This window comes from Phaseolus vulgaris, chromosome 6, assembly GCF_000499845.2.
Source record: "Phaseolus vulgaris cultivar G19833 chromosome 6, P. vulgaris v2.0, whole genome shotgun sequence".
Taxonomy (NCBI): Eukaryota; Viridiplantae; Streptophyta; class Magnoliopsida; order Fabales; family Fabaceae; genus Phaseolus; species Phaseolus vulgaris.
The window spans coordinates 25,947,571-25,973,249 of NC_023754.2; the positions used below are offsets into that span (position 1 = coordinate 25,947,571).

General features: G+C 30.9%; 2 protein-coding genes across 7 annotated transcripts; both read left to right on the forward strand.

The window, feature by feature from the left end:
• The first annotated feature begins 5,569 nt into the window (after window positions 1-5,569).
• Window positions 5,570-12,146, forward strand: LOC137832274 (DUF21 domain-containing protein At4g14240-like). Of its 5 annotated transcripts, none has more exons than XR_011084530.1 (14): window positions 5,731-6,078; window positions 6,256-6,332; window positions 6,714-6,797; window positions 6,892-7,005; window positions 7,438-7,521; window positions 7,658-7,729; window positions 8,388-8,455; window positions 9,599-9,686; window positions 9,786-9,859; window positions 10,264-10,636; window positions 10,747-10,793; window positions 10,876-11,197; window positions 11,299-11,363; window positions 11,823-12,061. XR_011084530.1 is itself a non-coding variant. In XM_068640336.1 (13 exons), the coding sequence occupies exons 1-13, from the start codon at window positions 5,856-5,858 to the stop codon at window positions 11,892-11,894; spliced, it is 1,458 nt and encodes a 485-aa protein (XP_068496437.1). In that variant the 5' UTR covers window positions 5,653-5,855; the 3' UTR covers window positions 11,895-12,146. The 5 variants fall into 5 exon arrangements, 2 of the variants coding, with proteins under 2 accessions (XP_068496438.1, XP_068496437.1); XR_011084532.1 differs by having other exon boundaries at window positions 10,876-10,957; window positions 11,299-11,359; XR_011084531.1 differs by having other exon boundaries at window positions 5,732-6,078; window positions 10,876-10,957.
• Window positions 12,147-19,420: 7,274 nt separating this feature from the next.
• Window positions 19,421-24,206, forward strand: LOC137832276 (uncharacterized). Of its 2 annotated transcripts, none has more exons than XM_068640338.1 (6): window positions 19,421-19,752; window positions 20,285-20,521; window positions 21,824-21,935; window positions 22,001-22,175; window positions 23,043-23,280; window positions 23,708-24,206. In XM_068640338.1, exons 1-6 carry the CDS (start codon window positions 19,578-19,580, stop codon window positions 23,998-24,000), a joined length of 1,230 nt encoding a protein of 409 aa, XP_068496439.1. In that variant the 5' UTR covers window positions 19,421-19,577; the 3' UTR covers window positions 24,001-24,206. The 2 variants fall into 2 exon arrangements, with proteins under 2 accessions (XP_068496439.1, XP_068496442.1); XM_068640341.1 differs by having other exon boundaries at window positions 19,483-19,752; window positions 20,261-20,521.
• The last annotated feature ends 1,473 nt before the right edge of the window (window positions 24,207-25,679 follow it).

Sequence of the window (25,679 nt, forward strand, 5' to 3'; positions counted from 1 at the left end):
TGTAGGCATATGTCTCTTTCAACAGAATTCGAAATTTAATTTAAGATATTTTGGGAGACTAGTTTTTTCTACTGGATCCAACTCTTGATGATCTTCAAGGCAAACGAAGTTGGGATAACTGTTAAGAACAAGAAAAGTATGACAGGAAGTTCTCTTTTTGTAGGTTAAGTCATTATCTTTGGTAAACTTTCGAAGCGATGAAAATGCCACTGATGGATGTTCCAGTAAGAAAATAGACATAGTAAATAAAGCATGTACGTTGGTTTATGTATAGGATAGGACAGGCTTGAAGTAATTTTGTTACACTGATATTGATACGAAGGCAGAAGCATGCCTGAATTCACAATCTCCACTTGTCACTAAAACCCAATATTTTCTATCAACCAAATAGGTCAAAAAACCCAGCTAACGGAATCGTACGTTTTTTGTTTTGAAAATGAAACACGGCCTTCGATGTCTCCCAACATCATCAACAATCTCATTTGTGATATAATGTGGATTTGACACTGCCATATCATTAAATTAAATCCGGATCCATATAATTGCAATAATTTTCGCAGCCTATAAACCGTGAGTGCAATAATTGAGTATAGAATTCGGCCTCATGACACGACACTTTTTGTTGCATTTTTGGCACGAGGATTTGATCAGAGCCCATTTTTGAGCAGGTTCTAAGTATGTGCATGGGAGTTAAACATCATTTAACAGCCTGTTCAAAATGCATACTTGGATGTGGATCTGACCCTCCACCCACCCCGTAACATCATAATACATCAACCAGAAAATACTACTACACGTGTGGATGCCTTGGCAAAAAGAAACAGATTAAAAAGTCAAAAAGTGTGTCTAGGAACTTCCAATTCGGGTCATGTGTTCGTCTCTATTTTGAGTAACTTCTTGCAGCATTCCATTGCAGCTTCATCACTTCGTATATGCTTCTGTACTTCTTTCGTTTCTTGTATAATAATGACTCTATCCAAACTATACTTTAGGAGCTGTTCTTTTGTCTACCCCACACTTTTGGGCCAACTTTCTGGCATTTTGCTAGGGCTTCTTCCTAGCATGTGTCTTAAGTGGGTGAGAGTGATATTTGAAGTCTACATTAGTTGATTCATTTCTCACTACCAAATCATAAACGCGTTAGCTTTTAGCCTCAGATTCTCCTAGATCAGAGAGAAAAAATTCACGGTTTTCGAGGCACTAGAATCTACAACTCTACACTCATCAAATCATTGTTAGCTCGAAATTCAAGATTTGACAACAGAAACGACTAGTACCGACATATAGTGACATGATTATATGAATCCTTTATCTAAGATAACAAACTTTTCAGTCAAATAAAGTTGGCAGGGACGTTCTAGGCAACATATATAATCAAATAAGGTCGGCCCATACAGTAAGTTTTTACATATCTTTTGAGAAGAAAAAAAATGGTGAAAGTACATAAAATTAAATAAAATTAATGTTCTGTTCGCCAAAGAAGAAACAATCAGAAAGAAAAGGCAGCAAGAAAAATATATGAGAAATAGAGTAGAAATAAGCGTTTAGTTAAAAAAATATGAGCAAATAATTTTATTATAATAATATTTTTATTATTTATACAATATATTTTCTTATTATATTAAATTTTTTGATTTTTTTATAAAGAAAATACATAATCACTAAAAACCAATTAAAAAACACAACATAATTTGTTCCTTTTTTACTTACTCCATCTGATTTTTAGAAGTTATTTCAACTTAGCCTCAAGCTTAGACTGCTTTATCTAAATTTTGATGAGGTTGTTTCTGCTTTATCTGAATGGTGCTTGTATTCAAAGATGTGTATTAAACGATAGCTAGAATGTATAAATAAAATCTTGGATGGTGTAGGAACAATGTCAGAATCGATTATGGTTGGACAAAGATAAATAATACCTACGCTCATATTATATATGAATTTTGTTTTATAAATAATTGATACGTAATGCTGATTTACTTACGGTTTTTTTTTAGTTACTTATGTAATTCTTTGATAGAATAATTGAATTTTTCTTGTAGTAAATAAATAATATTTATTTAAATAGACAACAACTTTTTATATCCAATAACCTATAACATATGTTGCAGATCCTACATCAACTAAAGATTAGAGTATTTAATAATATATAGTATATAAGTGGGTGCAAACCTCACCTTATAAGTTGGTTTTATGAGATTGAGTTATACTTGAAGTTTACTTTATAATATGGTATCATAGCCATTTTTTAACCTATCATAACAAATGTTTGTTGGACTTATCAAGATACCTGTTATCGAAATAAATTTTCAACAGAAATCTATATTTCGATGAATATAATCCTACCCAAAAGAAGCACATGAACTATGAACTATCTTGGTGCGCATCCAGATTGTATGTGATCAAAAGTTATGAAGGGTCGAAGCTTAAAAACAAAGGAGGGGTATGTACATAACTTATTGGATGAAGATTATTGAGAGTTGTATAATTTATATTTTAGGAATAGTAGAAAGAAATAGGTAGTCTTCCTAAGGTTATGTTCTAGGCTCCTTTATAGATTTTCTCTATTTTGTATATGAGTTGAACACCTCTTTATGTTTTTTTTTTATCAATTCAAAAATCCTAAGCATCAAAGTAGTTATGAATTTTATTTCGTAAAATAAAAAAGAAAGTGAGAAGCAGAAAGGAAGTGTTTTAAAAATTATGTAATTTTGATAGAATTTTGGATAATAAATAGTAAAGGAGTCTCTCTATTTTTTCTCTCTCTCAACCAAACAAACATAGCTAATTAATTTTCTCTATATCATTCTTTGTCCTCTCTACTAAACCTTAATAGTTGTTTATAAAATACAAAATTTGAAAAAAGAATTAACCGTTGAATTATTATTTTTTAATCATTATATATGCAAATATTTATTTAAATTTTTATTGTTAATGGTATTCATCAAAGTTTGACTTTGAGTAAAATGAAGAATTAAAAAGTTGCATCAAAAGGTTAGCATATTTTACCAGAAAATTCACATGTTGATTAATAACAATTTTGCTAAATATTTGGGCGTGGACCTGTCGAAATTTATTAATTTTATGGTTTCATTTATATATAGGTTAGAAGATTTTTTATTTAATATTTAATTATATTTTAACATTTACTAATGTAAAGATAACATTGATTAATTGATAAAATACTAAATAATTTTAAATTATATTAAATTTTGTATATTTAATCTTCTTAAAAGTAATCTCATGAAACAGTGATTTGTTAAATCTAATACATTGTGTTATGAAAAGTGAATGACCAAAGTTAAATAAAAATAATTTTAAAGTAAATAGATAAAATCTGTTTGAATAAACTCATTAAAAGAATTTGTAGGAAAATAAGTTTTTAAAAATTCTAATGTGAAAAATTGTTTTTAGATAATCTATTTTTTGTAAAAGCACTTTTATATGATTAAATTTACCAAAAAGAACATATTTTAAAAATTAAATCATTTAAATGTTTACATAATATGAAGAAAAAAAATCTATTTTATTGATGAAACTATTTCCTCTTTGCCATTTTATTTGAAATTCTTTTCTTTATAAGTTTTCTATGATTGTCAGCTTCAAAATTCATTCCAAAAGTTAAAAAAAAAAATCAGATTTAAATAAATCAATTAAAAAACTATAATTCATTTCAGTTACATGAATGATATTTAACTTTTCTTTAACCTTGATATTTGTGGTAGTCATATGAATTCTGATTCGGCTACGATGGTGTTGAGATACTTCTCTTTCGGCCATTTTCCTATAATGGGCCTCATTCAAAAATTACCTTTGGCCTATTTGACTTGATAATTAATTTTCATTGATGAATGAAGAATCTATGACTATTTCTTTATGCACCTCCATTGTTGTTGTGCCACCTCCATAAGTTTTTTATTCCAAAAATATATTTCTTTAATATTTTGAATTACATACTAGATTCGTAATTAGCTTCCGGATTATGTAATTCGAAAGCCTTTTGTGATTAGCTTTTGGATTACATAATTTGAATTTTTTTCTATACATGAGATTAACTTCTGAATTGTATAATCTGAAAGTCTTTTTTCAGATGCGTGATTAACTTCCAAATTATATAATCCATAAATTTTTTCAGGATATAAGATTAGCTTCCGGATTGTGTAATCTATAAGTATTTTTTCAAATGCATGATTAGCTTTTGGATTACATAATCCAAAAGTCTTTTTTTTATATGAGATTAACTTCTAGATTACATAATTCAAAAGTCTTTTATGATTATGAGATTAGCTTCCGAATTATGTAATTCAGAACATATCCATATTATATAATACATAGGCTTATGTTAAATCTATAAAAGACTAATGAGTTTTATAAATCTAAAAACACTTTCGAATCCCAAAATATCTTCCAGATTATGTAGGAGAGTGACAAATAAAGATAAAATAAGATTTTTAATAACATTACTTTTCGTTTCTCACAAAAAGTAATTCTATATGATTTATTAAATCAAGTTAAAAAATTCAATTTTAGGTAATAAGATTTTTAATAACATTACTTTTCGTGTGTGACAAAAAGTAATTCTATGAATATCATCGTTAAAATAAAATTTAATTAGATAAAGAAAAGTATAGAGCTAGTTAATTGAATTCTATAGTTTACGTAGGATCATACCGGTAACTTGAAAACTTCAAATATTTATGGTCGATTGTGATTTGAAGTTGACTTGTGTTTGGAATGTTGCATAGTTTATCTCTGATATCTTTATTGGCATCATAAAGTAGAGTTCCTCAGATCTCCCTAAATATCAGACAAGTACCTGTAAAAGGTCTTATACTATATTCAATTTCTCATATTTTTTAAATGAAATTATTATTTTTAAAATTGTTAAACGAACATCTATAATCAATAATAAGATTTTATATACTTATTTTTTTTAAACTTTTTACCTTTTTAGTTTTTCATTTCTTTACTTTTATTAACCATTTTTTTTATATATACTAGAAATTATCAATGAATAAATTATCCGCAATAATGAAATATTGAAAATGTTCTTATTATATATATATGTATAAAAAAAATGAATGAAGATACTTTTTTTCATTAAGATAATTATTATGTATTTTTATCATTTTTGTTTTTTAACTAGATTTTTATCATGTTTTTTTACTTTTTACTTTTTATCTTCAGTTTTATTAACCAACTTCGTACTTTCCACAATACCCAATAGAAATTACCAACAATGATAGTATTTACCAGGATAGAATATTGAAAGTGATTTTTATTATATATTAAAATAATTAATAAAGATAGTTGTTTTTATAATTGTTACATCTGTAACGAATTGTAAAGAATCCACTTTTATAATTGTTGTTTTTTAAGTATATATTTTTTATGATTTAATCTTTTAATGATTTTTTTTTATTTTTATAATTATTATGGCGTTGTGCTTTCCCTAATCCAAATAATAACATTAATAATTCTATGTACCAAATTATAACGAACTAAAACTAATTTTTTTTGAAGGTCATTCCTTTGTAGTTAAAAAAAGATACACTTGAAAAAACAATTTCTTAATGGAACTTATCCATTTTCGTATTTTTTAAAAATATTATTACTTTTGCAAATACAAAAGTGGATTAGTATATTTTTGTAAAAAGTCTGAGATTCTGGTAGTCCAGTCCCGTCATCCACGTGTAAATTAGATCCACCGAATCCACGCAAAAGGTTATCGATTTCGCCAGGTGTTAAGAAGTTTGTTTGGACGTATAGCAGTTGCACTCTTGCATTTGCAGGCAGTAGAACAGAGCACAGAGAACAGAACAGAGAAAAGGAAGAAAAAGAATACGGAAAAATCGACGATGAATGTGGTGAATGCGTTAATGATGACTCAGGACCATTTCGGAGCACCTGAAGGCATACCCTTCGGATCCGTATGGTGGTTCGTCTACGCTGGAATCTCCGGCTTCCTTGTCATATTCGCCGGAATCATGTCCGGCCTAACCCTAGGTCTCATGTCTCTCGGTCTCGTTGACCTCGAGATTCTTCAGCGCAGCGGTTCTCCCTCCGAGAAAAGACAAGCAGGTTTTTCCTCTTCCTTTTTTCGTCGTCTACTCCATTTCTCTGTTTTCAGCGGTCGAATTTTCGAATAATCTTGTTAGATTACGTAATTTCGATGAACGCGCTTTTTGTAATTTAGTATAATTTTGTCGGATTACGTAACTAAGGAGTTGTACATAAAAAAGTTGTGTCCATATGCAGCTGTTATACTTCCTGTGGTTAAAAAACAACACCAGCTTCTTGTGACTCTGCTTCTTTGTAATGCTGCTGCCATGGAGGTAGGTAATTAGTTGGATTGCTAGCTCATTTACGTAAGAATTTTATTTCTAACTTGTTTGTTGGAGGAGAGGTTGTTATAATTAAGTAGATCAGTTTACTTTCATGCGATGTTTTTACGGGTGATCAATTTGAAACGAGGTCTCCTGTGAAACTAGCTTTTTGCGAATGGTTGTAGGTGCTTAAATTGAAACACTGCCGTGTTATGTAAGAAATGGATTAGACAGATTGATTAACCTGTTGAAAATGGTCACGTTGATTGGATTTGCTGTGATAGATGAATCTGCTTTTTGGATGTTGGAGACTTTGCTGAGTAATTGTATGCAATATATACTCTTTGCCTAACTTTTAAGCAGCTGTTGCTTTGAAACTTGCAATTGCAGGCCCTTCCAATATACCTAGATAAGCTGTTCAATCAGTTTGTTGCTATCATTCTCTCTGTGACTTTCGTTCTGTTTTTCGGAGAGGTACTCGGTTTTGTTTTATTTCATGGTTGTGGTTTAGCATCAACATTTGTATGCAATGAATATTATAGGCTCCTTTTTGCCCCTCTGGTTTCAGGTTATTCCGCAATCAATTTGTAGTAGATATGGCCTTGCTGTAGGTTCTAACTTCGTATGGCTTGTCCGAATTTTAATGATAATCTGTTATCCAGTTGCTTATCCCATTGGAAAGGTAATTAATCATATATTGGATAAATTAGCATATTTTCTAGTATATGAACAATTGATGCAGTTGATTACGCATCAACCCGTAGAGGTCATTTTTCTTTGTATTCTATTGTATGCTATATAACTAAGTAGAGGATGAAAAAGTGAAAATTAATAGCATTTCATCTTATGATCTTTCCATGAAACTTCACTTTGGAAAATCGTGTGTACAAGGTTTTTTCTAGTCTTTATTTCCTTACCATGTAAGCAAATGAGTATTAATGAAGTAGGATGCCTTTGGTCCAACACCAGATCATTAGGCTCGTCTTTTTGGGCAGTAATAGTCCTTTGAAAAAAAAAATAAAAAATAAATAAATAATATATATATATATATATATATATATATATATATATATACATACATACATTTTCCTTTTCTCACTGATATTTGTTCCAGGTTCTAGACTGGCTATTGGGGCATGATGAGGCTTTATTTAGGCGAGCTCAGTTAAAAGCTCTTGTCTCAATCCATGGCAAGGAGGTATGAAAATAATATGTTTTAGTATGAATGATTAGTTGAGGGATCTGTGATGTCAAAATGTGTAAAAAATTATCCAATTATTACCATTGTAGTCATTGCTGTTTGATTCAGAAATGTCGAACTTTCTTGTTTTCAGGCTGGGAAAGGTGGAGAGCTTACGCATGATGAGACAACAATTATAAGTGGAGCTCTAGATTTGACTGAAAAAGTAAACAGCACATTTCCCAGATGATATATTTTGAATATCAACATATCATCAATATTTCATAGGACATAATGACAGTACAATATAATTTGAAATATGAGATTCGTGTTTATAGCCTATCTTGTAACTTTATAATTTCAACACAACTTGAAGATGATGGAATGTGGAAACATGTGATGGTTGCTTCATGGATTTGATAATATCTAACTAGTTCTAGCGTGTGGGAATTCCCATTATGGGAATCTTTGAGAGTAGAATTCCCTTTCAACATGCATCAGGATGTCAGAAACACCTTATCTGATTGCACTGTTAGTGTCTTCTGTTTTGGAATACTGGGAAAGATAAAGGGGTATTGGACATGGAATTGAAGGTACACGGGTATAAGCAATGCTTAAAGAGTGTCTTATTTTTTAAAATACTCTTTAGGCCTATCGAAGTATGACTTATTCTTGGTGCAAATTTTTCCATTCACTTCCCATGGTCTTGTATTCTCTAAATTATATATTGTCCTTTGTACTAAAGTCTTCTCTTTGTTTTACCTTAGTATTAGTTATCATGCTGTACTATTTTGACTTGTGCATGATATATTTTATACATCTGTTTTAGCAGCATACTTCTGTACAACTTTCCTTTCTCCAAATATTGATTTCTTTTTTACCAGACTGCTGAAGAGGCCATGACCCCTATCGAATCAACTTTTTCTTTGGATGTTAATTCAACATTGGACTGGTCAGTATGCATCTCCCTCTATCTTTTGGATTGAATTTGTGTTTTATTGTTCTTTGGTTTTTCCCTTAGTTTAGTTCTTATAATAGTGTGTAGAGATTATTGTGATTGTTATTCAGTGTGTGTGTGTTTTCAATGAAATAAATGTTTGTGTTGGGCTAAATAGACTTTTCAACAATGTAATATGACCAAATAGACAAGATGCAGGAAATCTAGTATATGAACTAGTCGATTGAAGATTGTAAAGGGACAATTGTTAAAATCAGCCTAAAAAGCCACAATTCTTAATTAATGTTCATGCTTGTATTCAGGTATTTGAGATATTAAGAAGAAAAGTCTAAGTTGCACCTCTTGGCACTCAGCTGCATATTATATATATTTGTGTGTGTAATGTATACATATTTGTGTGTTGGAGATCCCATAGCCACAAAAAGAGCAATGAGTACATTGAAAGAAAATAAAACAGAACAGACTGTGCCTATAGATAACAGTAGGCTACAGTTCAGAATAGGCTAAGAGAAAACAGTTTTTTACAATTACAAGGACATATTATATATTATCTTAAGTATCAATTTAACAAGGTGAATGTTTCACAAGTGACTTCAATGCTTTTCCTATTTCCTAACTGGGTTGTTCCCTTGTCTGACATACTTCTCATTAGTTCAAATACTAGCAACTAATGGATGCATTACCCAAGTTATGAAAAACATAGAACTGAGAGATCATGGTCAGAAATTTTTATACTTGTTGATTTACTTATTAAATCACTTATTATAGCTGTAGCCTGCTAAGATTGATCAATTCAACTGACAGGGGTGAGTTTAGTTGGCAGTCAAGTAACTTATTTTTGGTCACAAAGAGGGTGAATAGGTTGTAAATAGTTTATTGAAATTTGTTTGAAAAATGGATCTTTGACTGAAGTGGAATTTATTTGCTTACTTTTATAAGGACTTTTAGGTTGCTGAAGATATATTTATTTTCTACTGCACTTTCTGGAACATATTCTGTAGTTATTATCTCCCTCAAAATAAGTAGGACCTGAAGTCAGTTGCATACTGAGAGTAGAATTATTGGCTACGAAGTAGATCTATGTATTCACTCTTGCAAATTTCACCCCTTTAACCAGTGTTGTGAATCTCAAATCAGGGAGGCAATGGGGAAAGTTCTTGCACGTGGGCACAGCCGAGTTCCTGTCTATTCTGGAAATCCAAAAAACATTATTGGGCTTCTACTGGTGGGTGTTAAATCCTCCCCTGTAGACTTTAATTTAGTGTATCCCTTTTAATTACTTTCTATATTCTCTTTTCTTCACGTAAATTCTATTTAAAATTAGGTCAAAAGTCTTCTCATTGTACGGCCTGAAACAGAGACACCTGTCAGTGCTGTTTCCATCAGGAGAATCCCACGGTACATTTGTTGTCAAGGAGTAACTATGCTAAATTTTTAAATGGAGTCACAATGAGCTAAATTTTTAAATGGAGTCACAATTGTGAATTTTAAATCTTTGATATACCCTTGTGGAAGAGCCTTTTGGCCTTCCAACAGGGACAAAAAAACACTATCTCATTTAACTGATCCTGAAATTTAGTTCAATTAAGAATTGGGGTGTTAAGGATCAAATTCCTATCCGTTTAGTTATAAAGTCTACCCTTGTCAAGAATCAAGTCTCCTAAAAGCACAAGGGGATTAGATATCAGGATGTGAATATTTTCATGTCTTTAACTTTTGATCTATTAATTTATATTTGTTATTTTCTTTAAATCTAATTTCAATATAGGGAATATGTGGAATGTTTTATATTTTTTTTACAGAGTTCCTGCGGATATGCCTCTTTACGATATACTGAATGAGTTTCAGAAGGGCAGTAGCCACATGGCTGCTGTTGTTAGGGCTAGGGGGAAAGGAAAGTCTATTCCTGAAATAACTGGTGCAGAGACATCTGAAAGAAACAAAGGGGTTGCTGGGGATTCACAATTGACTATTCCATTACTTCTGAGGCAGGAAGGGAAGACGGAAAGTGTTGTGGTTGACATTCATAAGTTTTCAAGGCCTTCAAGCATAAATAAGTCTGCTGGTTTGCAACATAGTGATTCCACAACAAATGGATCCTTTTCGGATAATATTGATGATGGTGAAGTGATTGGTATTATCACATTAGAAGATGTATTTGAAGAACTTTTGCAAGTAAATTACAGTATTTTGAGATACGCCCCCATCGTCGGTACACACTAGTTGATGGAAACCACATCTTTCTTCTCTCAAACTATTGATTCCATGTGTTTCCAATGATGCAGGAGGAGATTGTGGATGAGACAGATGAATATGTTGATGTTCACAAGAGGTAATTTTTCAAATCTTAATCTGCTGACTAGTATGAAACTGCTGTAAATTAGAATTTGAATGTTACCTATTTTATATTTTAGAATACGTGTGGCTGCTGCTGCAGCTGCTTCTTCAGTGGCACGGGCTCCATCAATCCGAAGATTGACTGGTCAAAAGGGAGCAGTAAGTGATAAACTATTAGTCCTTTTAAAATAAATGATTTTAATGTCTATTTTATGTTTGTCATAGAATTGGATTTTTTTCATTCTGCTTGAACGAGAAAAATGTTCATTTTATGGGGAGTTGGATGAGGGAGGTTATGCAGGGACCAACCCAGCACCACAGGTTGAGTTCATAGGTGACTCAATGCTACTAACATTTGTCCCGAGCTAAGAAATTGCCGACCCTGCTCAACCCGTTTAAGTGTGTTTGTTTGCCACTTAAAATCTGGTGCTCACCTTGTCATTAAACTAAATGTGAAAGAAAATTATTGATGGCTCATGGACTGTGACCTATTTTAACAGTTATAGTTTGGATCGACATTTCGGCATATGGCCTACTTCTCATGCAACCGTGAATGATTTTGTAGGTATGCTAGGTACATTGAAATGATTTATATCTTGTTATACTTTTTCCCATGAAAGGCTTCATTGTATGACATCAGAATTAAAATGAATTTAAAACTGATGGTTTCAATGAGGACATTAGTGGTTTTTAGTTTGATTATGAAATTTGCATGCCCATATATATATATATATTGAAAATTACAACAGTCAACCACTTTGAAAGTAAGGATAAGTTGCATATTTCCCGACCCTCCGAAATTCTAATAAGTTGAAGTTAATTTCTTTAGCGTCAAGTAATATGAGATGAGTTATGTATATCATAAAATTTAAATTTTTTTAAGCCAGAAAGTTAGCTTAATTGTTGGGAATGTTATAACTTCAGTTTATTGAAAAGTTCTGTCTGTAATTCCTGCACAGACGCTCAATCTTTGTTTATTTTTGTGGCAACAAGTAATTTTTTGTCTTGATTTTTAATCATTCAGGGAGGCCAAAGTAAGACAGGACTGACTCTGAAGAAATCTGCTGAGAACGATGGATCGAATACAAGGCCATAGTGAGCTCTTTCTCCTATGGGGAGGGGATATTATACTTCCTTTTTTGTGCATAAATAGTACCAAAGGTAAGGATATGGTCATACGGTGATAAATGTTACATCTGCTAGTCAATATCTACCCTTTTCCTGGAAAAATAAATCTCTTACATAACTTTCATTATTCATGCATTCAAACTTTGTAGAAGTACAAATTTCATTAATAAATGATAAAATAAGCTATAGCTATGAATAAAAAATATATAAATTTTCTTTACTTTTTAAATTCACTCAAATAATCTAAATAGATGCTTTGTAATATTTTTATACATAATCAATTGTGTATATTCATACTTTATTATTTAAATTTATTATGAGTTTTTTTATAATAATAATAATAATAATAAATACTAAAAGCAAAAAATAAAAAATCCTACTTTTTTATTCATTTATATTCACTTTAATCATTTTTTTTTTTTTTACTTTTCTTGTGTTTCTTTGATACCCTTATGTTGTGTTTGTTTTTGGATAGTTAGTATACACAACGCCCTTATGTTGTGTTTTGTTTTTGGTTAGTTAGTATACACAACGCAAATAATTATGTTCGTTTATATTCACTGATATTTGTGGATTTGTGAATGAGGAAATATACTGAAATAGGTTTTCTCCACATGTCTTCAAAGATTTATGAAGAAAATCATATAGATTATGCTAATTAATCGTATTACTCTTGAATTTTTCAAAGCAATTCTTGAAAAAAATATATTAAATATTAAATAAATTTATGTTATAAAATTATTTAATAATATTAATAATAATAATAAATATAATTATAATAATAATAATAAATATTTATAATAAAATATTATATAAAAATATTATTATTTAATATAGAAATAATTTTAAATATTTAAATATTATTTATTTTTATCAAAAAAAATTAATAGCTTTTTATAATTAGGTCATTTATATTTTTTTAAATGAAATATTTCATTAGTAATATTTTAAAATAGATTTTATATATAAACATAAATTAATAAATATGAAATTATTTTATTTATTATTTCAATTATAATATTAAATTAATATTTTTTTTATATAAATATATATAAGTAACACCATTTTAACATAATTGATTATTTTTACTATTATAATTTGAATATAATTAATTTTGAATTTTTTTTGCAAATTATTATTTTAAAAAGTGTAAAGTTTAATTCTTAAAAATCTTTTCATTTTTCTTTTACAAAATTTATATTAGTTTTCAATTTTCTTCTCATCTCATAAATAGTATTCCTATATATTATATAGACAGTACAACACGCTTGGAAATAGCATTAGTGTCGTATCATCCACCATTACACTTTAAGCTGATTGGTGTTTTTGTTATATTTTGCTTTTAGTTTCGACATTTTTTTTTTCATAAATTGATTCAATTTTGGTTGCATAATGCTGAATACATCGAAATCTTGAAATAACTTAATTACTGGTTTGTTTAGTACAGGGAGTTAAAAAAAAAGTGCCTGAAACCAAAATGATGATCCCCTATCAATTTAATCGAATTAATGCCATTTAATTTTTTAGAGTTAAATATATTTTTTATTCTTGTATTAAAACATAAAATTGATTTTTATTAATTTTATTTCTAATCCAAATTTTTAGACTATCCAAATTTTTAAACTATCTAAATAGTTGGTATTACTACAATCAAAACAATAATAAATTAAAAAAAATAAAAATCATTAAAAATAAAATAAATTATTTAACCTACAGTATGATCATTCCAATCATTTATTTATAAAATATTTAATATTTGAATAATTTAAAGTTTGAATAAAAAAAATTAACTCTTTTTTACAAGTATTTGAATAATTTAAAGTTTGAATCGAAAAACAAAAATTAACTTTTTTTTATCAGCATTTAATATTATTTTGTAATAGACTTAATCGCCATGTTAACCGACTTTAGTTTCTTTTTTGTTGCACTCGTCTAAACAAGTAAAGATTTATTTATTTTTTCCATCCTATTGCTTTCATTCATCAAAATAACAATCTTTTTATCCTTTTTTCTTTTATTTTATAATTTTCTTCATATTTTTTCCTTTAAATAGAGAAAATATATATGTTCACATAAATCAATGAAGTTAATTAAAGTGGCAAGAATATTGATTAGCAAAAAAAAAATAAGTTGGATCAAATGCAGATATCTGTTCTTTAAACATATATCTACAAATTTGATTTCATATATGTAAATATAAAAGAAAAGTATGAGGTCAAGTCCTTAATTAAATATTAACACTTCAAGAGATTATATTTAACTCTGCACAAAAGAATAACACAAGTTCAAAGAAAACAAAGAATGTCATGGTTGATTTCAACCGGTAAAAAACACTAGTGACAGAGTACAAAACTTTTTAAATGAATGGGAAGAAAAGATTATCTAGATATTTGTTTCCACATATATTGAAAATTCAAAATTACAAAATGCTTGGTGAGAGAGTCAACAAAAACAATCCCCATAAAGTCAAAGCAAATTCTTTCACTGGTGTCTACTTCTGCAGCCTTCTGCTATAAGCAGTGCACTAAAATCCTGGACTATTATTGGACTGTTTCTTCCTGCACCTCCATATTTTCTTCTGCCACCTCCATCCACAACATGAAAATACATTTTTGTCTTTATTGTGTCACCCCATAGAGTAGTTTCTGGATTATGTAATTTGGAAACTCATTTGAAAAAAGACTTCCGAATTATCTAATCTAGAGAATAATCATGTATCTGAAAAATGGCTTCTGGATTATGTAATCCGGTAGCTAATTACAAATTTGAAAAATGACTTCCGAATTACGTAATCCAAAATTTTATAAAGGACTTTTTTGAAATTTGAAAACTTATGGAGGTTAGAGAAGAATGTATGGAGAGGAAGACTCCTATTAGAGAAAAAGAAGAAGAAAAGAAAAGAACTAAGCAACTTTTGATAATATTACAACATACTTATATTTTCAAACCTACTTGATTGAGTGAACCATGCTTCTGAATTGGCTTCTATACCTTTTGCACAAAATCAGAAAGCTCAACAGCATACCCTTTTGAGGATCTTTCCCTTAATCATCAAACACCTTCATAACCGCTCCTGCCACCTTAGAAGGATCACTATACACCTCCATATGATATAAAATCTAGTTTTCTGCTCCCTAAAGAGCCTTGAGAACCGTTTCCATAACTGAAACTTGGGAGATCTCCATGACAAGAAATGTCCTGCCATGCAGTAAATGCCTAGACAACATAGACGTTTATCACTTGATGTAATCTCTATATATATAGAAAGAAGGTAGTGGAGAAACTGAGAAATTGAGTAGTAGGTGTGTGTGGCTTGAATAGGCTGAAATGGAATCTTTGATGTCAAAGTGGTCTCTGTCACATTGTCCCCCTCCCAAGGTCACTTGAAAAGGACTTGCTGAATTCATACTTATAGAATTACCAACGCTGTCCGTATTTGCCTATATGTTATCTACCACCTCTCTGACTTTATAGAGTATATTCACATAACAAGGGCATTGGTGCATTTATTTATTATTTGTTTCATCATTGCTTTGTATGTATTCTCTTAGATAGTTTCAATATACAATTAAAAGTAGTTTTCTATTATAATAAAAATATCGATCACATTGTATGGCAAGGATTTCACCACTGACAGAGAAGCATAAAGCATTTACAAGTAAAAACTGCGAATTACTTTTGTATGAAGATGTGAAAAATATACAAGTATATTATATACACATTCTTGAAATATGAAGTCTGTTCTGACCGTCGTATCAAGGACATTAACTTTTAAATACCAATAGCAGTCCTATCTAAGTAACATCAGTTTCTGCTGGAATGAGTGGTTTTAAGCATGTTCAAGAAGTGAGACAAGACACATAAGACATGCACAAGCAAGGAATTACCGCAAAAAGTTCCTTTGAATATATTATTTTCCATTTATATGTTTCTGAGACAGCACAAACACATACTGGAAAGATAGTTGCTCCAAAAAGCGAGATTGAAAGAGAGAATTTACACTTCTGAGTTGATTTTAAAACCTCAAGTGCAGTCTGAAAAAGTTAGATACAAATGATGATTGGTTGCTAAGGATAACAGTCAAATAGAGTAATCCACTGAGGTAGATACATACAGAACCTAAACCTGATTGAAAATACTTCAAAAAGTGTTTTTGGCTAAGAGTACTTATGCCAATTAAGCAGCATAGAGATACAAATCCTCATAATATAAAGCTTCCCCCTCTGTTGCTGCACGATTCTCCTCCACTTGGCATATCTTCTTCCACCCATGTTTCTCATCATAAAAGTCTCTAATTGCATAACATGTGTTACTTGATCGGTTGCTAGAACTAACTGGCAAGGCACACAATTTATGGAAGGTTAAAATCCGATGTGGCAAGAGGGAATATGCGAATTTGATTCACATTTAGACTTGCAATGCCTCATCCAATGATAAGACTCCACCTGTGTTTGAATTGGATACCATACACGTGCCTCCAAATTTCATCTTAAATGCATAGCTTTTTAGTTTAATAATACCGGCCATTGGTGATTGTCCTTTCCATAGAAAAGTTTAACAAGTACACAAGCATTACCCTTATCTTAAACAGTGACTAACCTCACATCATTATCCTCTCAAACATCAAGGGTCTCTTTAACTTCCTTCTTCAAGAATTTCAAATGAGAGACACATGCGAGGGCTTGTTTTTTACACCAGCCTTGGGCGAAGATGCCAAAACTTCACGTGAGATCCACACTATGCAGTCTCTTGGGCCATAATGGGGAGCTTAGTTTGTTCTTCCTCAAACAGGTGAAGCATGTGATTAGTAAGCTTGTCAAATAATGTCTCACTGTTTTGGAAAAGATTGAAAAAAGGAAACGCTCCGCGTATCTTATCTTAAAGCAGAAGTATCATAGATAAGATATCTATTAGTATACATGTAACTAATCTTTGTGGACCTTAAGGATTTAATCCACTGAAATCCAGCTATCATGGGGCCTAGTAAAATAGTCATGGTGAAATTTGAGCCACTGAGAGGACTAGGAATAGTGTTTCACCAATGAGAGCAATGCACATGGAAGCCAGTTGCTGAATGGTGAGTATCAGCCATGGGGACACATTACTTCAAGGGTTGGAATTTTGTGCTGTTTTTTCATCCGAAATGAAAGAAAAGAAAGCTCCAGGCTGGTGGAAAGTCTCACACTGTGCCTTCAATTTGTTGGCTGTCTTGTGAAATGCAATAATGAGCAGAGAGTAAGATTATATTTGCAGTTCATGATGTGACTAACTGAGACTACACAAGAAAAGTACTGTGTCAACATTCTTTTTAGATAAACATCGTGCATGCAGAGGAGTTTTAATCCGTGTGTCAGGAAAACCTGTTTATCAGAGTGATAGAGAAAGATACTTTGTCCCATTCAATTTGGAACACATTTCTAGACATGGAATGGAACTGAATAATGAGCACGTATAGAAGTTTTGTAATAGATCAGAATGATCCTTAACAAACAAAGTCAAAGGTTTATAAATACTAAAAGCAACCTTTGTTTTTGCATGTATCTATACCATCATCCCATACCTCAGAAGGTGGAAGTCTTTTTAAAAATCCTATCATATTCTTGATCCTTTTGAACATCATATTTCTAATAGATTTAGCATTCATGAATCAAATTAGTAATACAAGTAATATACTGTAGAAAAAAGATAATTGGCAATACAATGAGTTTTCTTAAGTGGTGAGAAATATATATCAGTTATCCTCTTAAACATATAAGTAAAAGAGTTTGTGTGACCTATTAGGGATACTAATGAGTGGTAGATGGGGTGATGGTAGCATATATAAATGAGCAGTGAGTTAGAGATTGTAGTATTTGGCTAGAGAATTGCAATTATGTGAGGAGTGTGATTAGTCATTCACATGGATATGCTGGAGAAGGGTTGTTTAGATCTGAGACTGAACTATCAGAGAGCAGAGTAAACAGGTTCTACAGGGAAAGAAGAAAATTGATGTTTCAGTAATTATATTGGTCATTTGCAGGCTGGCGGCTGCAGGTTTCCACTCATGTCATTCAAATTTGTGATTTTCATGTTCTCTTCTCTGTTGCTTTTCTCTATTTTCACCTTATCCAAAACACAATACATGATACTGCATTATGTCCTCTTTCTTCATCAATTAAGTTTTTACTCATAAATATAATAAAGTATTTATATTTTTATTATAATATAATAAATAAATAAAATAGTTTTTAAGTAAATTCTTTTAGTATTTAGTAATTAATTTTATGGAAAACTTTAAATTTAATCAATTAACTTGTGTATTAATGTTAGTATATTTTATTTTTAAATTTGGGATGTGAGAAAAACTGTCCATAATTTTGAATATTATTTTTAATTTTGTAAAATAATTACTTCACAAATAATCATATATCATTTATATTATTTTTTATTAAATTTTAATCAATGATATTTTGATGATTTATTATATTAGTCAATTGATTTAATTTTTTATTTTATTTTATCAATCAAATTAACTACAATTTTTTCATTCACTTTTCACTTTTTTTCCTTTCACTTAAATTATCTCACTTTCTACTCTCTTTCTCTTCTATTCTTTTGAATCACAACCTTTGGTATAAATTCACTATCTATGTTAGCTCTTATTTTGGTTTCTCTACGTAACTTCCTTACACGGTTACTAGTTTTACCGTGTATCTAAATTTTGGCATTTTTTTTACAGTGTTGCATGATTTACATCATAGTTTATATATAAATATTCCAATTACCTATATTCAAATATATACGTAAATATTTAACGGTCTACTTAATAAAATTAATTAAAACTAAAAAAAATACAACAAATGTACAAAAATAAGATATATTTTCTATTGAACAAAACATTTTAGATGAAAAAGTAAAATTTACCTAACATATTTTTGTTTTAATATAATTATAAAAATTTAAAATCAAATTTGAAACTTTATTTATGTAACAGTGTTGTAGAAAATAATGAAGTTAAATACTTAATATGGAAAACGTAGCAGAATTTAATGAAAAGTGGTATGCTTCTTAAAAACGTTTTTATTTAAAGCGAATATCCAGTTTATAATCTAAATGCAGATGAAAAAGGTGGAATTTCTTAGATGCATACTTATTTGTTAGTTTATTTTTCATATTATCATTTGCACTAAAAAAAATAATTTATACACTATTCATTATTAAATTATATTTATACATAATCCTTCACGGAACGGGATTTTACTTTTTATTTAAAAATAGAAGGTTCTGTATCTAGTTGTGTTTAGTCACTTGTATTTAATTGAATTTGTTTCAAGGCTTAAAAATGTATAAAAAAAAATAGATACAGATAATAACTTTAGTTTATCTGTTGAGAATCGAAAGTTTAATATTTTTTACATAAATTTTGATTAGTTGAAAATAAGAAAAAAAAGGACAAAGTTGTTTAAAGAGTTATTTTAATTATTTTTTATAAAATGTTTTTGCTTAAACGACAAGGGGAAGTTGTCAAACGACACAAGCGAAGCTGTGAACAGAAGCAGTGTCCGTTAAATAGAACAGAAATCGATCATCACTGTGAAAGGAGAGAGAAAGCGTGAAGGAGAGGATTTATCTACCTCAACCATCAGTCGTCGTCATCGTCGTCGTCGTCAGCATGTCGTGTTGTTTTTCTTGCTGCGCGTCTCTGACGTGTGGTCTCTGTACCTCTACTGTATCTTGCATCTCCCAAAAATCCGCTAGAATCGGTTACTGTGGTCTCTTCGGTGCATCTCTGATCGTTTCGTGGATCCTCAGAGAAGTTGGAGCGCCCCTTTTGGAGAAGTTCCCATGTATTTTTCATTCCTTTTCTAAATCTTTCAACTTTCATCTTAATTTCCCATTGGGGGTATTTGTGTTCATCGTTACCCGAAATTTATTGGAAATCACGTAATTTTGTAGGTTCTGCTTCATATTTAGTGAACTCCACTTGTGATTATGTAGCTCCTACTAAATTTTAATCAATATTAGAGCATGTGTAAGAAGATGTTGTTGTAGTTTCGAATAAGTTTTAATCAATAAAAGAAAGAGGTTGTTAGAGAATGAGTAGCTAGCAGCAGTAGTACTTGTGAACTGATAGGTTGAATTTGTCTTCGTGGGAAGCCTCATTCTCCCCGTGTCTAGTTTTATGATTCAAGTTATCGGATAAAAGGTTGAATTTTTTGTCAAATGGAAACATATAGAAAATGATAAAGTGTATGTTTGGTTTTGAGAATATTTTAAGTGTTTTATTATCATCATCATTATTACTATAAGGTGTGTGGAATAAATATTGAATATTTTTCCTTTATAATGTGCTAGTGGTATATTAATTCTTAAATACAGGGATTGGTTCATCCGATACCCACACGAAGGATTGGTATCAAGTACAAGCAGTTCTTCGAGTGAGCTTGGGAAATTTCTTGTTCTTTGGTATCCTAGCCCTTCTTATGATTGGCGTAAAAGACCAGAATGACAGGCGTGATTCATGGCACCATGGTGGTTGGCCTGCAAAATTAGTGGTCTGGCTTTTGCTTCTGGTCCTTGCATTCTTCCTTCCTGATGCCATAATATTAGTATATGGTATGTTTTGTAGGCTTTACTCTCTTGCTGTCAATTCTTAGTGACATTGGTGATTGAATATCCAGTCTTACTTGAATAATTCAATTTATCAGATTGTATTTTAAATTGAAAAGTAGTTCTTAAAGAGGTTTTATGGCTATATTTCATGACTCTGAAACTGAATTCCAGATGTTTATACCCTCATCTCCCCAACACACATCACAATTTTTGTTTGAGTTTCATTCTGATGCATTCTCAATGTAAAACTCTGTTAGCCTATCAACCAATCTTGACACTTTATTTAATAAGTCTAACTTTGTTAACAACTGCATGGTATATCTAGTTCGTTACATTATGTGGTGACATATCATTTGATGCAAGCGCAAAGCTGTTTTACACTTATATTACATCTAAATCAAATTCATTTTCTTCTGGGTCATAGATTTGTTCTTTTGTCCCTTGTATAGACACCGGACTTGAAAAAAGGTTCATGATCAGCTTAACTTAGAATTGGTTTGTTTCAAGGAGAATAAGATGTCATTTGCTATTGTTAGAGATCCCATATTAACTAGAGATATGATTAAATTATAATATATAGTGAGTGCAAGTCTCTCTTCACCAAATCGGTTGTGAGATTGAGTTAGGCTTTAGGTCCACTTTCTAAGATGATATAAGAACTTATTAAGGGTTTATCTTAGCAATGTTTATTGGACCTATTGTGTCACCAACTATGAGACCTCCACTATGGCTTTAGCAATATATAGTGCCGCTATGGCTTTTATTCATCCCCCATTTTGACCCCTTGCGGCCACTATGCTAAGCTGCTCTGCTACCATGCAGTGCCCTGTCCACCCTGCTTCGCAACCATAGCAGTGCTATTTAAAACCTTGCTTGCCCTTGTGCCTAAATACTGGACATGGGCAGGTGGCCCAACACCAAGACTGGTTAGATTTGGATATTACACTGAAAATGGATTGAGTCTAACTCTAACCCAAATGTTAGCTCAAGAGGGGAGGATTGCCAAAGGATTATAAGTTGTATTTGGGTGAATGTGACACATCTTAATAGCAACAAGCTAATCTCTTAATTTTCAGGTTTTACTATTGAATGTATGATATCACAGGTTAATATATAGGAATCTGTTTTGTTAAAGTTTTTCATCTTGTTAGTGTGGTTTATTATGCTGTCTGATTGCATATTATCTATATAGAATAGAACTGTATGGGAGGTCTGAGTTCTGAATGGGTTCTCTTTTCAGATTTTTTTCCTCCAATGGGGACCCTAATTTTAAAATTGACATGAGCATAACTGTAATATTTACAGGATTCATAGCAAAATTTGGGGCTGGCTTGTTTTTATTGATTCAAGTGATAATCTTACTTGACTTTACTCACTCTTGGAATGATGCATGGGTTGAGAAAGATGAACAAAAATGGTATGCAGAATTTCTGGCCCCATAGTTTTAAATTTTCCTTTGTTCTAATAATTTTTGTTGGTTAGGTATATTGCTTTACTTGCTGTATCAGTCGGATGCTACATTGCAGCATTTACAGTGTCAGGAATCCTTTTCATTTGGTTCAACCCTTCTGGATATGATTGTAGCATCAATATCTTCTTCCTTGTCATGACCATGATTCTTGCTTTTGTGTTTGCCATTATCGCCTTACATCCTACGGTAAAGACTAGAAATTCTTTTAGTAATAGAAATTTTAATATTTTTAGCTTTCTGTGAATGAGTTAATAATTGACAATGAGCAAACAATCTATACATATAACAATGATGCACTGGTAAAAATTTGGAAGATGTAGCTTAATGTTGAGGAAGAAATGTCATGAAAGAAACATCATCTGAAATATAATTCTTTTAATGAATGCCATGTGCCTTTCTCTTTTATGGACGTCTGTCATATTTAAATGTATCTGTTGCTTTGTGCTTACTATCTTGATATATGTATCAAACTAGTTAATCCTCAACCTAGTAGCTGTTATGCCTGTCTCTTTTCTGGCAATGTTTATTTGTAGCAGTGATTGTAAGTTTAAAATTCAACATTCCTCTCTCCAACCCTCTTTTATCCTTTGAAATAAAATTCTATGGATTTTTGGTATGATATGTAAAATTGAAAAATGGCAGATATAATCAGTTTTGGTCAGGAGTATTACCAGCAGGTGATACCTCTGTTAACATATCTATCTTACCAATTAGAGCAAAATGATTTTTGAATGTAAAAATTAGATAAGATTCTGGTATCTAGCCTGTTTTAATGAAACATTAGTTATCATATTATTATTCACCCACAAATAAGAAATATTTTCGGTGTCTGGTGTCTGTTAGTGTGGGAGATTGGTTAGATAGGTTGAGATAATAAGATCAGAAAATTATTTTAAATAATGCCCTTCTATTTTCTCAATTTTATTTGGTGTCTTGGGAATTATATTTGATTGGTTTGCAAGGAGTGTTGTCCTTGGTTTCATCAGTGTGCATTTGTGTACTAATTTATTTTTTATTATTGAAAAATGAATAATAGTCTGAGTGCAAAAACAGGTGAATGGAAGCTTGTTGCCTGCATCTGTGATGTCCCTTTATTGTGCTTATGTGTGCTACACGGGTCTTTCTAGTGAACCTCGTGACTATGAATGCAATGGTCTCAACAAGTCCCGAGCTGTTAGCACAAGTACCCTCGTTCTTGGCATGTTAACAACAGTTCTATCAGTGCTGTATTCGGCCCTTCGTGCTGGATCTTCCAAGACATTCTTATCACCACCATCATCACCTAAATTAGGTAATAAAACATGTTTGAAATCCTTTATGATCTCTTATCTTATGATGTCTGTGTTGTTATTTTGAATTGTGCATTTGATTTAACTTATTTTGAAGATACTCTCCCCTCTTCCCCACTGGTCTGAGAGTTTTTGATACAATTGTCTATTTTGCCAAAAAAAAGGTTCTCCCAAATATGCAAAATTTTATCCTCTTTGGGAATGTAACAGTCGAATTTGGACTAGAAAAAACTGGAAATCAGTCCTCTGACAGGTCAAGTTTACTTAACAAGTCATCCAAGAAAACATTGATTGATAAAAAGTGATCAAATGAGATACAAATGCACTTATTTATTTAGAGTTTACTGAACAAAATTGTAACCAACATATTTGAGTCCAAATAAACCTGTTATCCTGGTTATGTCTCATTTTGCATGTTATATATTTCAGGTGAGAGCAAACCTCTTCTTGAAGAAGCAGAAGAAGGAAAGGCAAAGAAAGAGGAAAAGGAAGCACGACCAGTTAGCTATTCGTATTCATTCTTCCACCTCATATTTGCCCTGGCTAGCATGTATTCAGCCATGCTTCTCTCTGGATGGACCAGCACATATGAGAGTTCAGATCTCATAGATGTTGGTTGGACCTCAGTATGGGTTCGAATCGGCACCGAATGGGTTACTGCTGTATTGTATATCTGGTCTCTCACGGCCCCTTTGTTCTTCCCTGATCGTGAATTTGCATAGTTCTCTTCTCACATAAATTACCACTACTTTATGACATTCTCCATGGTTGGTCTTTGGGTATTGTAAGTTATTTATGACCTTCTGTGTCTTCATGCTGGAATCTTGTGTGTTGCTTGCAATACATGATATATGTATATAGATTCACCCCTTCATGTCAGATGTAATACATTTTATTGTATTTTTCAAAGTTTATCTTATTTCTTTAATTATGTACACTGCTGAATCTAAATCCGATATAAATAACTTTGTAGTTTATGGTCGACAACACATTCCACCCTTCCTTTCTAAATTGAAGTCCACTATCTTATGTATGATTTACTTCCTCACACTTCAGCTCCTTGTCAAGATGTCAGTAGTGTCAATTCTCAGACAATGTCATTACTACAAACAATTAAAATATACATATAAGTAAATTATTAATTATTAACTATTTTTAAATATAAAGACAAATTTGTAATCTTATTTTTTTATCAATTAAAAGAATTAAAATTTCATTACATCTATCATTATATTCATAAATTTTCTCTTCATTTTTTCATTCTATTTATCTTAATACAAACAACTTTATTTTTCTCACAATAATTTTTTATTGATCCAAATCAAAGCATTAATATTTAATAAAATTGATGAGAAGTAGTAAAATGGCTACTTTGGCACTCACTTTTTACACATGAATGGTATTTGTCTAGATTGAAACAAGGATGTCATTTAGGTAGTGATTTTGAAAATTCAAATTTGCCATTTCTTGATCATCTTCATCTCTAGGCACCAAGGTTATTCATCATTATAACTTGATGAAAAATGTGACAGAGTATCACCCCAGAGCCTTATAGTCACAGTCACGAACTTAGAACATCCCTATTTAGTGGCGATGCTCCATCTGCAACATCAATGCCCACGTGTGAAGAAGACCGAACAATACGTGCCTTTGCATTCATAGCCACCGCGCACGTTAAATTCACAAAAATTCTTTGAAACTTTCAACAAACTCATGAAATTGAAACACTTTTCATCACAGAGTCTCAAGATCTCGACACAAAACTGAATACTCAGTTATGTAAATACTTAAGGAGCATTTTATAATTCTTTTTACACAAAAGTTTATTTTTGATTTGTAAGGTTAATATAAGCCTTTTCCCACTTATTTTTTAATAATTTTTATATAAACAACTATCGGTTTTTGGTTTTTGGCTTTATTTTAATTTTAAAGAGGATGACGTTAACTTGATTGTTTAAGCAGGCATTGTCAGAGCTCCAAAAAAAAAATCATATAATGAACGTAAAGAGACAGCCTTAAAACACACTACATTCCTTCATTTAATAGTATTCAATAAACTTAAGAAAATGTGTTGAATTTATTTCACACAAATATCAAAACTCTTATTTATGAAGGCCATTGACAAAAATTATAAATATTTCTTAAAAGATACCTATTTAAATCACCCACTGCAAGTCATCTGATCTTCTTGTCTCTTCTAAATAAATTTACTGTAATATTTTTATTTCTTCTATGTAGGTCCTTAACTTTAAATAAAGCATTTCATTGAAGGGGGTGTCGAATATTGTTTATCGTTTATAAATATTACAATTGAAATAAGGTTTAAACTTTTATTTATTTTTTATAATTCAGTTTGATTTAAAACTTAAATCCAAATTTGATATATTTTTTTTTACAAAAA